The sequence below is a fragment of the Sander lucioperca genome, chromosome 3 (assembly GCF_008315115.2).
Source record: "Sander lucioperca isolate FBNREF2018 chromosome 3, SLUC_FBN_1.2, whole genome shotgun sequence".
Classification (NCBI taxonomy): Eukaryota; Metazoa; Chordata; class Actinopteri; order Perciformes; family Percidae; genus Sander; species Sander lucioperca.
In genome coordinates, this window is record NC_050175.1 from 7734153 (window position 1) to 7748161 (window position 14009).

At 41.4% G+C, this 14009-nt stretch overlaps 1 protein-coding gene across 4 annotated transcripts; it reads right to left on the bottom strand.

The window, feature by feature from the left end:
• Nucleotides 1-772: 772 nt before the first annotated feature.
• e2f8 (E2F transcription factor 8) lies at nt 773-13143 on the bottom strand. 4 transcript variants are annotated; one of them, XM_035999232.1, is made up of 14 exons: nt 12849-13143; nt 11685-11745; nt 11258-11518; nt 11017-11170; nt 10125-10439; nt 9172-9333; nt 8560-8697; nt 8126-8341; nt 7948-8029; nt 7133-7646; nt 6313-6579; nt 6056-6191; nt 4575-4912; nt 773-1675 (listed from the first exon to the last, which is right to left on the bottom strand). In XM_035999232.1, the coding sequence occupies exons 2-14, from the start codon at nt 11736-11738 to the stop codon at nt 1508-1510; spliced, it is 2805 nt and encodes a 934-aa protein (XP_035855125.1). In that variant the 5' UTR covers nt 11739-11745; nt 12849-13143; the 3' UTR covers nt 773-1507. The 4 variants fall into 4 exon arrangements, with proteins under 4 accessions (XP_035855125.1, XP_031179425.1, XP_031179427.1 ...); XM_031323565.2 differs by lacking the exon at nt 12849-13143 and adding an exon at nt 12047-12213; XM_031323567.2 differs by lacking the exon at nt 11685-11745 and having other exon boundaries at nt 12849-13142.
• Nucleotides 13144-14009: the final 866 nt, after the last annotated feature.

Sequence of the window (14009 nt, forward strand, 5' to 3'; positions counted from 1 at the left end):
CCTGATTCCAGGCCTCTGAACCACCACCCACATCTCCGATCTGTTCAGCGATTAAAACGGAATGACTGAAGTGAGGTTCGAGACTTCAAAAGAGCTCTACTGTGATTGTCTCCAATCAGCTGTGGATCCATCAAGAGATAATAGGTCCAGGATACACAATGCATTTTAGAGAGTAACACAACGTACACATAACTTGTTTGTTTACATTAACACTCCTCAGGGCACCTTTAAACCTGCGATAGCTGATATGTTTTGGCCACTTGTGGGCAGCGGAAACATTTTAATAAACACATTGATTTCATCAAATCACCTTTTAAATTGATATGAACTTGTTAGCAAACCATTGCGTATTTACACATCCAGCAGGATGTTATTACATTATTACAGGTTCTAAAGGACCACGGCCATAGGACTGAAACGATCACTTGACTAGATTCGTCTTCTATTTTGATAATTAATCATCATTTATCAAGGAAAAATGGTAAACATTTGCTTGTACCCTTTATTTCTTTTAAATATGACAATTTTTGATATGATTGTAAATTGAGTATCTTTGGGTTTTGGTTTGTTAATCAAAATGGTATAGACATGTTAATCAAAATGGTATAGACATCACCAATTTCGGATGAGCAATTTTCACAATTTTCTTATTTTATAGACCAAACAATTAAGAGTAAAATAATAAACAGATTAATCTAAAATACTCAGTACTAATGAGTCCAATAGTTGTGATGATGTGTCCCTGTAGAGTAGACCAAAACACAGACTTCACATGTTCATAGAAAAGTGTATTAATATTCAATTAACATTTTACATTTAGCAAGACACCAAAAAACAAAAGGTAATTTCCTTATAAATTAAACAAAATGTCTGATTAGTCTTAGAATCAAAAACAATCACATACTCTCAACAAATCCATTTTTAAAAGGGTGTAACAGTTAACGTGTACGTATGTGCAAAAGCCGTCTCATTGGGTTTAACTTGGAGACAAAATGATCAATCAACCAATCAAACTTGTCTTTCAGTCAAAAGCGGCCATCTGACTTAAGTGTGTTGCCCTTTACAGCATTGATTGATTTTATTTTTTTAACTACTCTCGGTAATTTGAAGAAAAGAAATCGGTGTTCACATTACCCACATTTGCAGAAATAACTAAAATAAACAAACAATTAAAATAATAATAATAATTAAAAAAAATTATTCTCCACTATTAAATTATGCAAATTGAGTCCTGGGAAACCCAGCACCACAATGAGCCAGACAACAGAGTTCATGAGTATCTGGTGAACTTGAAATCTGTCCACTGGGCCACAGCCGAAGCCTGCCTGGCAGCTAATTTTAGAGCTGGCTGTGATAAGAATGAAGGCAGTGAGGCCGCTGTGAATTGCTCAGAGTTAATAATGTAAAATGCTCACCAAACAGAAAATAAAAAGACAGCCACAACACCCATACAGACACACACAATCACATTATGTACACAGCTATCAGAGGGTTTCCTGCTGAGATTTCAGGAGTCCTCAGTGGCGACGTCCAGCTTCCTCTGAGGAATGTAAACAGTTTTAGGGGCCAGTTGTGCACCGGTGGTTACCATGGCAGCAAGAGGGGAGAGGGGGCCCGGCGTGTGGAAGAAGCTGTGCTGGGGGAGCCCTGTCCCTTTGGGGGTGGTCATCAGAGGCTGAACGACAGAAAATCTTCAGTTAGTCTTCTAATCTTAAAAAAAACAAATGAGTTCAACCAGATCACAAGCAACCCTAGTCTGGCTATCATCAGACCAAGCCAATCCTAAATCCAGGATAACTGATAAAGCGAGGCTTGACCTAGTCTAATCTGTGCATCCTGGCTTGGTGCGTTTCACGAAGGCCAAGCCAGGCTGAGGAGGAGCGACTAGGTTGAGCCAGGCTGAAGTAATTCAGATAGATGCGCGTCCACGGCTTTCCTCAAAAGACCGCGAGGTCGATCACAGATTTACTGATGCCAAAATGGAGAATACGCATTGTACATACTTTATACAGAGTGAGCAGCAGCTTCTTGTGGAAGTATGATGACGTGAAACACATTATTTGTATAAAAAGAAAAAAAACACGGCGCTGTAATGAAACAGAGAAAGCGTAGCAGGCGATCACGGACCGACTGAATGTGTAAGCAGCCTAAACATATACATTAACTGACCACTGCTCTGAATTGAAACCGTCATAATCATACCATTCAAGGATTAGGCTACTAATCACTTGCACAAATTAACAGTTGTACTCTTTGCCTTAAAAGTAAGCAGAAGATAATGTTACTCAGGAAATTTACCACGAAGATCAATTTTCTACAATGCTCGAATATGATGCGTAAATATCTTTCACTCTGTTCCTCCCTCTCTCTCATGGGCTACAATATAAATGTCCTAAGTTTCCATATTAACTTCCACTGCTCGCTTTTAATGCAAAGTGTACAACTGTTCGTTTTTGCAGATGACAGGGACTCATTGAATGGTTTCAGTTAAGAGCAGTAGTTCATACATGTATATTTTTAGATATATCATTCAGTCGGTCCGCTATTATCTGCCATGCTTTTTCTCGCGTTTTTTAAAATTTTTTTTTTATAGAGGACGAGTTTCCTTCTCTACATATTATATTCCTTGCTCCCTTGTGGACATAGAAAATAAAGACACTGAAGAAATTGGACTCTAAAATCTAACTATAAAGATAATTAAATGATACATTCCATGCACACTGTAAACATGAATGGAACAGAGTATATTCATCAGTTATTTCCCCCCCAGCTAAATATAAGGTCAAAAACCATTGAGGTGTCCTCTCCCCTGTTGTAACATGAATGTACAGTAGCCTACATCACTAGATAGTTACTGGTCCAGTGAACTAAGACTATAATTTGGGAGGATTGTACAATTAGGATATGTTCTTCAAATTGTACAATCCTCCCAAATTATAGTCCCAGTTTACTGGACAACACACTGTGTGCTAAGAATGCCAAATACAATGCACATGGAAGAGGAACAAACATGATCGTTATTGTTAAAGAATTAAAAAAAAATTAATCAACTAAAATAATTCGAGGTGCAATGGTCAACTATAGAAATGTACAGCATTGTATGTATTGCCCTTAGTAACAGACTTCATTTAAAAACACATTTGAAATTTTATCAGCCTTTTCTAATTATCTCAACAACTGCCATAATATATTCATCAAACTTCTAACAACAATATGAACAGCAGTCTTCATACAGCAATATAACAGTAACAATGACTGTCACATGAATAATTATTAAAAAAAATAATGGTACTTAAAGGAACAGCAACATGCACCTGTTGTATTTTAATCCAGGCTGATAACAATAGGGTAAAACCACTGCTGGGTGATCAGAAAAGGCTCCAGGATTAAATAAATCCTGACTGTTAGCCTGGTCAGGAGCAGGCTAGCTGCACAGAATAAATCTCCATGGTGATTTATGTGCCTCCACTTTCGTGAAACCGAGTCAAGGTTTAAATCATCCAGGATAACTGATAAATCCCGGCTTAATCCCTTATCTTGGTTTTGTGAAACAGGCCCCCGAGCTGCAGGGAGAAATCAAATCACCGGCAGATCGGGCTTGGTTTACCCAGTCTAAAACAACCCATCTTTACAAAAAAAAAAACATCCACAGTAGGGAGTATTTTGGCAGTTTGCAGATGATCTGTATCGGCGTTTTATTTGCCTGGTAACCGATCAAGTTAATTAATTAAAAAGTGGTCTACTTTGGCTCGGCTACAGCTCTGCTTCGGTTTCACTCACCACTGAGTCTGACTTAATGTCCCGCCCACAACACTATCTGACTGACTATCTTTTACTGTGTATTATCTTGAAAGTATCTAATTTATTAAATAATCCCTAATCCACAGACAGACGTCACTGCGAACCGTTTTCATTGGAACTACTTGTAAAAACTGCTGACAGAGAGGCCTGAAGTTTCTTGATAAAGAGATCCCAAAACCTCAGCACTTAAAACCAAAACTATCTCTACGGCTGACTACCCCTAATGTTTCTGTTGTGGTTTGTGTCAACGGACACTTTAAAAATACCAGGATATGGGGCTGCATTGGTTCCCAGGCTAAATGAGGGGAAAAAATGGCAGAATTGCTGACGTCTTGTAGTGGATAAATGACCAAAATATATTGATATGGTTGTTGAGCAACATCAATCACCCAACCAACGTGATCTCATGACTTCGCGTAAACGATACACGCCACTTTCCTAAAGCCAAGTGGCGTGTTATCTGTGCGCGTTTTGAGCTATCCACGTGTATGTCTATGCATACATACGACCCAACAGTTACTTTATCATGTGTGATCATGATTTATGACTGATCTGTGTAGTAAAATGTCAAGACTTCCCCTCTCTCAACTTGAATCAACTTCACAGTACTTCAGTGAATTGTTACTGCACTTCCATAAAGTTGGGACACTTGGGAGAGACAGATTTAAGGCAGACTCAAGTGTCACAGGATGGAAGCGCCCCATTCATTTTAAAAAGCAAAAGTCAGTGAAGTTACTATCTAAACACAAGGTTGTTGTTGTTTTTTTTTTTACCTGTTGTACACTGAATAGGGTCATTGGTTGCCCTGATACAGACTGCTGGAGAGGCACAGGGGACCCAGGTTTGATGAAAACCAAGCCTCTCTGGTGCAGAGCCAGCGGGCTGGGCATTGTGTTGGCACACTCTGGAGTCTGGGGGGTAGCGAAGGTGTTTCCTGGGCTGGAGCCTGAGATCAGACCCAGGTTCTGCAGGGTGAAGTTGAGGATGGCAGGACTGGGGCTGTGGAGGCGGTGGTCTTGCTGGGTGTTGTATGGCGAGGCGGCAGTAGCAGCGGGTTTGTGAAGACGAAGGCCGGTGGGTGTAATCTCCTGGGCCAGGACAGGTCTGGAGCCTGTTGGCAACAACAGACCCAAACGTGTATAGACCCTTACTCTAATCTACAGTTATTAGCAAATTCATTTAGAGCCATTAAAAAAAAAAAAAAAAATCAAGACTAATGGGACTAATTTAACAAATGCACTAATAGTAACAAGAAGAATCTATATCCTTAAAAAGATTTGACCGTTGATAGATTAGTTCAACTATAGAAAATGAATGATGATACAGTGTTTCCTCTATGTTAATATTTTAATGGCGGCCCACCACAACAGGGTTTCCGCTATGTACATGTAGCAGCGGCACACCGCTGCTCCTTCAGCTGTTTATAAAAAGTCATAAAGTCGTAATTACACGACTCTGCAGAGCCGTCTGCTCTACTGAACTCAAGCGAACTGTCATCCGCTCTCTCTCCCCTTTTAAGGTGAGCAACTGGAACAGTGACGGGACGTCATCACTCGTGAAGTCATGGCAACCAAATAAACAACAGGGCGAGTACTACTCGTCATCGATGCTTGTCACTCAATCTTAGGCAAAGTGACAAACGGCGACGAAAGCCGCGACATGAAATCCGCACTCACGCGGGTCCCGTGAAATATGACAGCTACAGTTTATTGGATTGGTTGTGGACACTGAAGTTGATGAATTTACTGTTTATCAGACCCCAGGTGAGACAAGAAGCTAATGTTAGCGAACGCTGCAGTGACAGTCCCTCTGCCTTTGATTCCCCGCTGCAGGAGACGCTGTATTCCTCCGACACACTTTTCCAGGTTAGTGGGGGTGCATACCGCTCAAAACCAACATGAAAAACGTAGCTAGTAATGTTCACTCAGAGTTTTTGTTTTGCTGAAAAAAATTCTAGAGGAAACACTGTGATGAATTAATTGTTTAAGTCATTTACCAAGTAAGAAATGTCAAACAATCCGGTTCCAGGTGATGGAATGTGAGGTTATGCTCCCCCCCCCCGTTTTCCTATTATTGTAAATTAAATATCTTTGGATTGCTTGTCGGACAAATCAATTGATTGAAAAACCAAAAATTGACAGATAAACCTATAATTACAATAATTACTCGCAGTGCTAATCTGAAAACCTAGGTGTGCCCTGAGACAAATGAAATAAATAAACATCAAATAATAAACATTTAATGACATCTTTACCTGCAGTTGGTGTTTGGTAGATGTTGTAAGTGGGAGTTGGGGCATTGTTGCTTTCTCTCCCTGAACCTTGAATTTCCTTGTAGCTGATGAGGGACTGCTGGGAGATTGGGATCAGGTATCCGGCCGGTACTAAAGTCTGGACAGGCAGAACAACAAATCGTCACACATTCTGCTGTTGAATCGACAAATACAACACAAGGTATCAGAGGTCTCTGGTGGTAACTGAAGCCCAGTAGGCATCGTGTTTGTGCATTTACCTCGGTGTGGACTTGTCCTGGCGTGATGGGCACGACTCTGACTGGCGTTAAGCCAGCCTCGCTGTCGGAGGACGCCGTCTTGTCCTCTCTGTCCAGGAAGGTCTCCAAGCTCTGCTCTAGTGTCTGGTTGGCTACGGCACCGCCGGGAGTGTTGACAAACTCCGGGTCCAGGTGGAGGGCGCGTGGCGAGGGCCGGCTTGAGAGCTGACAACCGCGACGGGCCTTCAGACGGGCCTGCAGGATCTCGCACAGTTTTGGAGAGGTGTCCTACAGAAAGGGTGGGGAATACTGTGCGTCAGAAACCAAGAACAATGTAAGCATTTTTTTCCCAAGTGTTTTTGGTATTTTAAACAACCGTTTTATGGATTTAAAACCACATGCCCTTTGAATTTATTTTTATTGTACAGTAATTTTCAAAAGACCAGTCACTTGCAACATTCCTTTAATCACTCAGAATGTTTTTTTAAGGATATTTTTTGGGCTTTTCCGCCTTTAATTGACAGGACAGCTAGGTGAGAAAGGGGAGAGAGAGGGGGGGGAAGACATGCAGGAAATTGTCACAGGTTGGATTGGAACCCTGGACCTCTGCATCGAGGCATAAACCTCTCAGTATATGTGCGCCTGCTCTACCACTGAGCCAGCCCTGCCACAATCACTCAGAATGTTATATAAATATACCACGTAGATGTAAATTCTCAAATAAATAAATAAATAAATAAATATATATATATATATATATATATATATATATATATATATATATATATATATATATATATATATATATATATATATATATATATATATATAATTTTTTTACCTTAAAGTTGGGGTTGGTCCTCTTGGCTTTGGAGGGGCTGCTCTCTAAGGCCGACTCTGAGCGCAACCGTTTGAGCGCCAAGGGGCTGACGTCTGACGCCCTGAAGGCTGGCAGGCTCCTAGCTGCATTCTGGCCCGTCGGGCTCTGCCCAGTCTTATCCTCAAAGGTCATAGAGCGCACAGCAAGGCTGGTCGGATGCGGCCTGACCAGAGGGTTTGGCCTGGGAGAAGAAGGGTGCAAATACACGGCGTAGGGCCCGCTCCCCCGCTGCTGAGGTAACAGGACGGGGATCAGGGATGAATACTGTGCAGGGATGTAGGCGACGGAGCCTGCGGGCAGGCCTGCCAGCGGCGTGTGGGGGGTGAGGTGGATAGTAGTGTTGACTCTATGCTCCTGGGTTGGAGTTAGTAACGGTGCATGTGGCGTCTCCATAGACACAGAGGAGACTTGCTCAAGCTTCGCAGCAGCAGTGTCCACCTCAGCAGCAGCAGGCTTTGGGTCCTCAGCTCCGGTCCTGGAATAGAAGCAGGACTCTCATTTAACACGCTGTAGATCTACAATGACCTTATTATAAAATGTTAATGAGCTTAACCGGTAGTATGTTTCTCATTAAATGATCCATGGCGGTTTTTGGTTTAACACGGTCTTATTACAAACAACTCAAGAGCTGTAAAGATGAATCACAAGTTGACTGCTAACTCATTATTTTTATTAATTTTTTCCATTTCACCTAATCCAGTGACTAAGCGCACCAGATTTCATTTAAAGAACCACAAACCGTTTAGGTTGAACAGTCTAAATGGGACCAAACTTACCCCGACTCCTGGTCAAGCTCGATCTGACAAATGGCAGCAAGTTGGGCCATTTTGTTTGGGAAGTCAGTGTTTGGTGAATCGCCTGAAGACGCAAGAGGAAAAGATTGTGTCATCACACCGTTCATAAAGATACGCCAAAATAGTAAACCTTGTCTGAAAAAACATTTTCTGCACTCACTGAGGGCACTCTTGACAGGACTGCTGGGGGCAGAGTTGATCTTTCGGCGGTCGTCATGAATACTCTTGGCCAGCTTTATGAGGGAGGGGTGCCGGGTGAAGCTGCGTTTTGCCCCGGACGCTGGAAATAGGTTTTTGGCACAGTTGTCCACAGATGCACGGGACTCCAGTACACTTTTCTTCTGGGATAAACATTCAGATGTGGAGCTCTCCAAGTCTGAAACAAGAGTAATATTTAGTCTGTGTCTTACTAGTGAGTTTTTACAGCAGCACTAGAATCATCGCTCAATAGAAACTGAATGTCCTGAAATATATTTAAAATGATATAGTAGTATGCACATAAGATATAAATGTGATGCTAGGCCCAAAATTCCCTCTAAGTGTGGACCAAAATATAATTAATAATAAGTAAATGGGGAAGAGGTCTGGCAATACCTTTGACTTGTGGGAATTCTTCGGGGCCAACCCATTCAAAGGCCGGTTTCCTCCCCCTCTCTTCTGTCACGTGGACTTTCTCGATGAGCTTCAGGCTCCGCAGCACGTTGGCTATATCATACAGCCGGCGCACTTTGGCTGCAAACACATGAAACAAACAACAAGATTATCTACTGACAATACACAGACACAGGACGTATTTGGACAAAAAGATGCATGGGAAGTATGGAGTGCAGTAATTGTGCATATATATATGTAATAATACTGACTTTACTTGTGTTATTCAGGTAAATTTATTTTGTATAGACCTTTTTTAAAAGATTTAAGACTAATTACAAACGTATTGATGTCTTGAAATATCAGTTGTAACAAACTTTCTGCGTGTTTGTTTTCAGGCCTTCCACACAGATCTGACACTGATACACTGCAACGACTATGTCATTATTTGTGCATGCGGAATGTGAAAAACGTGAGACGGCCCTGGCACTGAAAAAAATAGCATTAAGCAGATAGTTCTCCAAGATGAGTGAAATCATACCACACCAGCATCATTTTACTTTGACCCTGCATAATACTGAGAAACTAACCGTATCTTACAGAATCAGTACTCACTTTTGAACTTGTTCTTGTCTTGATCTGCACCCTGGTCCTCTCCGATCAGGATCTTGGCAGCCACGTCTAGACTGACCACGCGAGGATTAGACACTAGGAAGAGCATGACAAACTTCTGGCTCATCACCCTCAGAGATTTGTCCTTCCGACTGTTAACAGAGGCTGAACAGGACAAACAGAATGTATATATATATATAAAAAAAAAAAATCTGATTACTACGTCACAAAACCAAGGAATGAAAATGTTCCAGCACTGTTGTTTAAAGTGCTCATATTATGCTGTTTGGTTTTTTCCTTTTCCTTTATTGTGTTATATATCTTTTTTGTGCATGTTATGCGTTTACAAAGTGAAAAAGCCCAAAGTCCACCCCAAAGGGAGTTACCATCTCCAACAGAAAACACTGTTCACAAACTGCTCCAAACAGCTCTATTGTAGTCCAGCCTTTACTTCAGAGACAAACGTGGTCACTTTGTAACACATGTTATAATGCTCGCCTAGCTGCTAGCGTGGCACGCCCTCATACTCTGCTTCTGATTAGCTGGTTGTGCTGATCTAGCTACTGCACATGTGTGACTCCCAACAAAGTGCACAAGTGTGATGCCTCACTCTGTAGCTAAAACAGAGAGCTCAACACACAGGGTGAAAAGAGGAGCTGCAGCAATGTGCAGTACAACAAATATATGGTGTTGAAAATTGAAAATTAAACCATGTAAACCTATTCTGGTAAAACTTCTAAATACAATAATGAACCTGAAAATGAGTATAATATGAGCACTTTAAATTTTCTCTATTAGAAACTTAAAAAGGATATTTAATGCCTGTTGAAGCCATTCTAAATGCTGAAATAGATCTGGCATCAGGATCACAAGAACACACACACACACACACACACACACACACACACACACACACACACACACACACACACACACACAGCACTCCAGCTTCTCACCTGCTTTGAACTCTACTCCTGGAAGCTCCACAAAGAAAAGTTCCTTCTGTCCTTGATCCCCGTTCTCCAGCTCCACCACCTCCTCATTCTCCTTCTCCTCCGCGTCAAAGTCAAACTCCTTGTCCACGAGGCGCTGCCGGATGTGCAGCATCTGCTGACCGTACCTGTGCTCCTCGCCCACCTGCTTCAAAATGGCCAGAGTCTGCGCCAGTTTGGTCCGCCCGTGCCATGTGTAGCGGTTCTTGGCTGAGCGGCTAACCATGTGCAGACTCTCCAGCACGTTCATGATGTCGTAGATGCGCCGGCGTTCTACACCTGGGCAGACACATAACTCAAGTTAATAACAGAACTAAATATCACAAATAGTAAAAGAAATCAGTAAAAACTGATTGCAGTACAGAAATTCTAACCGTTTTTTAGGGAAAACTAAATTCAAACCAACTTCTAGTATAATTACTACATGTTTCTGTATATGAGAATAAACCAGACCTCAAATGTATGAAAAATGTGAAAAACATTTGAAAATCAGCTTTGGTGGAGGGTTGTTTCAATTTTTTTCTCAAATGTAAATGATGAGGATATCATGTAAGTAACACATTAACATTTGATACACCCATTCTTTGTATTATCATAGTTACTGCAGTTATTACATCGGTATCATGATAATGATTATCACTACACTATGTAACAGTTATTTGTAAATCTTTGGGCTCCGGTAACTTCTAATTGACATTATATTAACTGAATGATAAAACCGAAACACAATTTACAGATCAAAGAGTAACCATTGGCTTCTTCCCTAACATCTGACATTGACTGCGATCTTAACAAATGGATATTGCAGAACCGATTTTGTTAAAAAGACAACAAATGGTTGATAGAGAAGACATACTGAGCTCAGTGGCCACATCATCCAGGCAGATGTCATTGTTGAGGGCAGGGTTTGGGCAATCTGGGTAGCGGGCGAGGAATTTATGACAGAGCAAACCCAGACTCTTCTCTTTCCTGCTGATCATTTTCTCTGACTCTTCTCCATTTTCAGTGTCCTATGGGAAGACAACAGAGAATGAATGCATTCCTTTGAACACCTTGACTTACCAGAAAGCATGCTAATGATAAGATTTGTTTTGTACCTGTGAAGGGTCAAGACCTTCCCGCCCGTCATTGTCCAGGCACAGCTCTTTCTCTCGGTTCCTGATGTCAGGACTAGCAGCACTTATGAGCATTTTGAGGTTGGAAGTCGGCGTCCAGGGGTCAACAGAACCTACTTCTCTTCCTTTTTTAGGTGTAGTGAGGGGACCCATGGTCAGCTGGTTCTCCACTGACACTGCACACTGACCAAATAACTTCTTTGGAGTATTTACAGGAACCTGGGGTGCTACAAAACCATCATCCTAGTCAGCAAAAGAATAAAAAAAAAAAAGAGATTTAGCTACAAGCTAGCCTTGCCAAACCTATCTCCAAGCCCATCCATTGCCACTGAGGTATACGTTGGGATGTATCACAATAATGGAACAAGTTATATCTGAGAAACATTTAGATGTCTTTGTGTTTACTGACCTCTGAATGAGATTTCTGGGTCAGGTTTTGAGATTCAAGCGCTGTATTTGACATTTTCCACCTTAGCACAAGAATTTCATATGGATTTTTATTAACTAACGTTAGCTAGCTAGGCATTCATATAACCTAAGTGATATTCATCTTAGGGATGTATGAGACAATGCTAAAAGTCTTCTAAAAAACCTTATAATGTGCTCCTAACAGTAACGTTATGGGTAAATAGCAATAAACATATGCTATCTAACATTTGTTCCAACCAACACACTTTAAAACGTATGGTTTTAGCTAGCTAACCTGCATTAATAAACGTTGCTCATTAATTTTAGCATTAACGTTACTGTTTACGTTATTACTTTACTTACCGCTTTTTCAATGAAACATATTAGTCGGGTACCCACATTTTTAAACCAGCGTGACAACAACGAGCTAAACTATGTACCGATGTTTTTTAATAGATTACTCCTCGTTTTACCTGACAAGATTGATCACAAAATCAGTTTAAATCTAATCAAAACACCAATTGATATTGGCGGTAACTGACGTGGGTTCCATCGAATCGCCGGGCCCAACGGACGCAGCGGTGCCGCCCTTTTTTGTTGAAAGCAGCCAATAGGAGCGCCGCGCGAGGCAACGTAGAGGAAGTAGAAAGACCGTCCCGCGCAGGTAAACTGTTTTTTGAAATCCTTGGCGCGGAACGTCTGTACAGTAACCGTGGCGTCTCGCTTTAAACTTTGATACGTTTGTGGCCAAAGTCTGAATACTTACTACGAAGAGAACGTTGTATTTATAGGGTGACTTGTTTAAAAAGCGTATGGTTCCCCCTAAAGATAATGTTTGTGCCACGTAACGTTAGCCAACAGCGAGCGCCCCCTGTCTGATACCGCTTTAAATTTTAACGTTAACGAAAACTGTTAAACCGGATAACGCAGAAACTTTCTAACGTTCCCTCAACGGCTTTGTTTTAAAATACACAGCCGTGACGTTTACTTACATGCTCAGCAAGTAAAGCAGAGCAGACAGTCCAGTCCCTAAGCGGGGAAACAGAGTCTGATACAACAGCGGCAAACCAGCGACACCGAAACCACAACTTCAACGTTTGTTATATTAAACATGTTGATCCTTTCTAAAGATAAAGATGCGTTACGCTGAAGCGTGCAGACTTACCCAAATACGTGGAACAAGCCTTGCTCAGATGGAACTTCCCATTTTCACGGTAATGTGTTTTGGATATTTCCAAAAGATAAATCCGATCCCTAAAATGTGGCTTTTGACACAAGACCGTACGTTTCCACCCAAAATAAACATTAAAAAACACTCGCAATCTAATAGTACAAAATGCACGAGGCTCTAGCTAAGTTTCTTATTTTTCTTCTTCCACCGTGCTAGTAAGGAGCATAGACTGTGTGGGGAGTGGCCTCTTGGTCAACTTTACTACAGATGTGAAAAGTTTTGCCCAATGTGTGGGGGTGACCACCAGCATTTGGCCCGCCCTATGCGAGCATGCGCGCTCACTACTACCAGTTGGAGAGAGGCGGGCCCATGGCCCAGACTAATGTAGGCTAACCCTAACCCAACATCTCTAGTCTACATTAATTTGACATTATGATGAATTATTTTTATGTGAAACAATTATTATTATTATTTTTTTTTTTTTTTTACAGTTGTTATTTACAGGCTGCTCATGTGTGTTAATGAAATCTATTTTTTGTAATCCCCCATGGTACTGGTATAGTATTCCTGCAGGGAGCATGGCTGAATTAACTTTTAACAGGGACCTGAGTAAACATTTGCTGTTGGGGCCCCCATTAATCTCGCATTGCACTGTGCACACACAAAAAGACACTGAGTTGTTTGCATTTCTTTAAACCAATCACAATCGTCTTCAGGCGGCGCTAAGCTCCGGATGCAGAGACGGGGGCTGTGCAAAAATGCCTACCATTCACTAGAAGACTCTGAAAAGACTTTAAAAAGACTAAAGTCTGGCACCATCTCACATCTAAAGATAATCTGTCATAATGTCACTGAGTCACAGACTAGAAGATTTACTACCAAGACCTAAACTTATTTGATAATATCAAACACGTTTGATTTTGTCAGAACGTCGAGACGGGTAAAAGACTGACTCGGACTGAGTTCTATGACCTTACACCAAATGATTGAGACGACATGAGCGAGTCACAACTGCAAGACTCGAATGATTTCATTTTTGATATTAGAAATTTGTCTGCGACAGTAGAACTGCGTGAAAAGTCGTTTGGTGTTAGGTCGGCGTAAGTGACATCCACTGGAAGTCTCTGGAAGGAACTTGTGTGTTGTCGTAGGGGT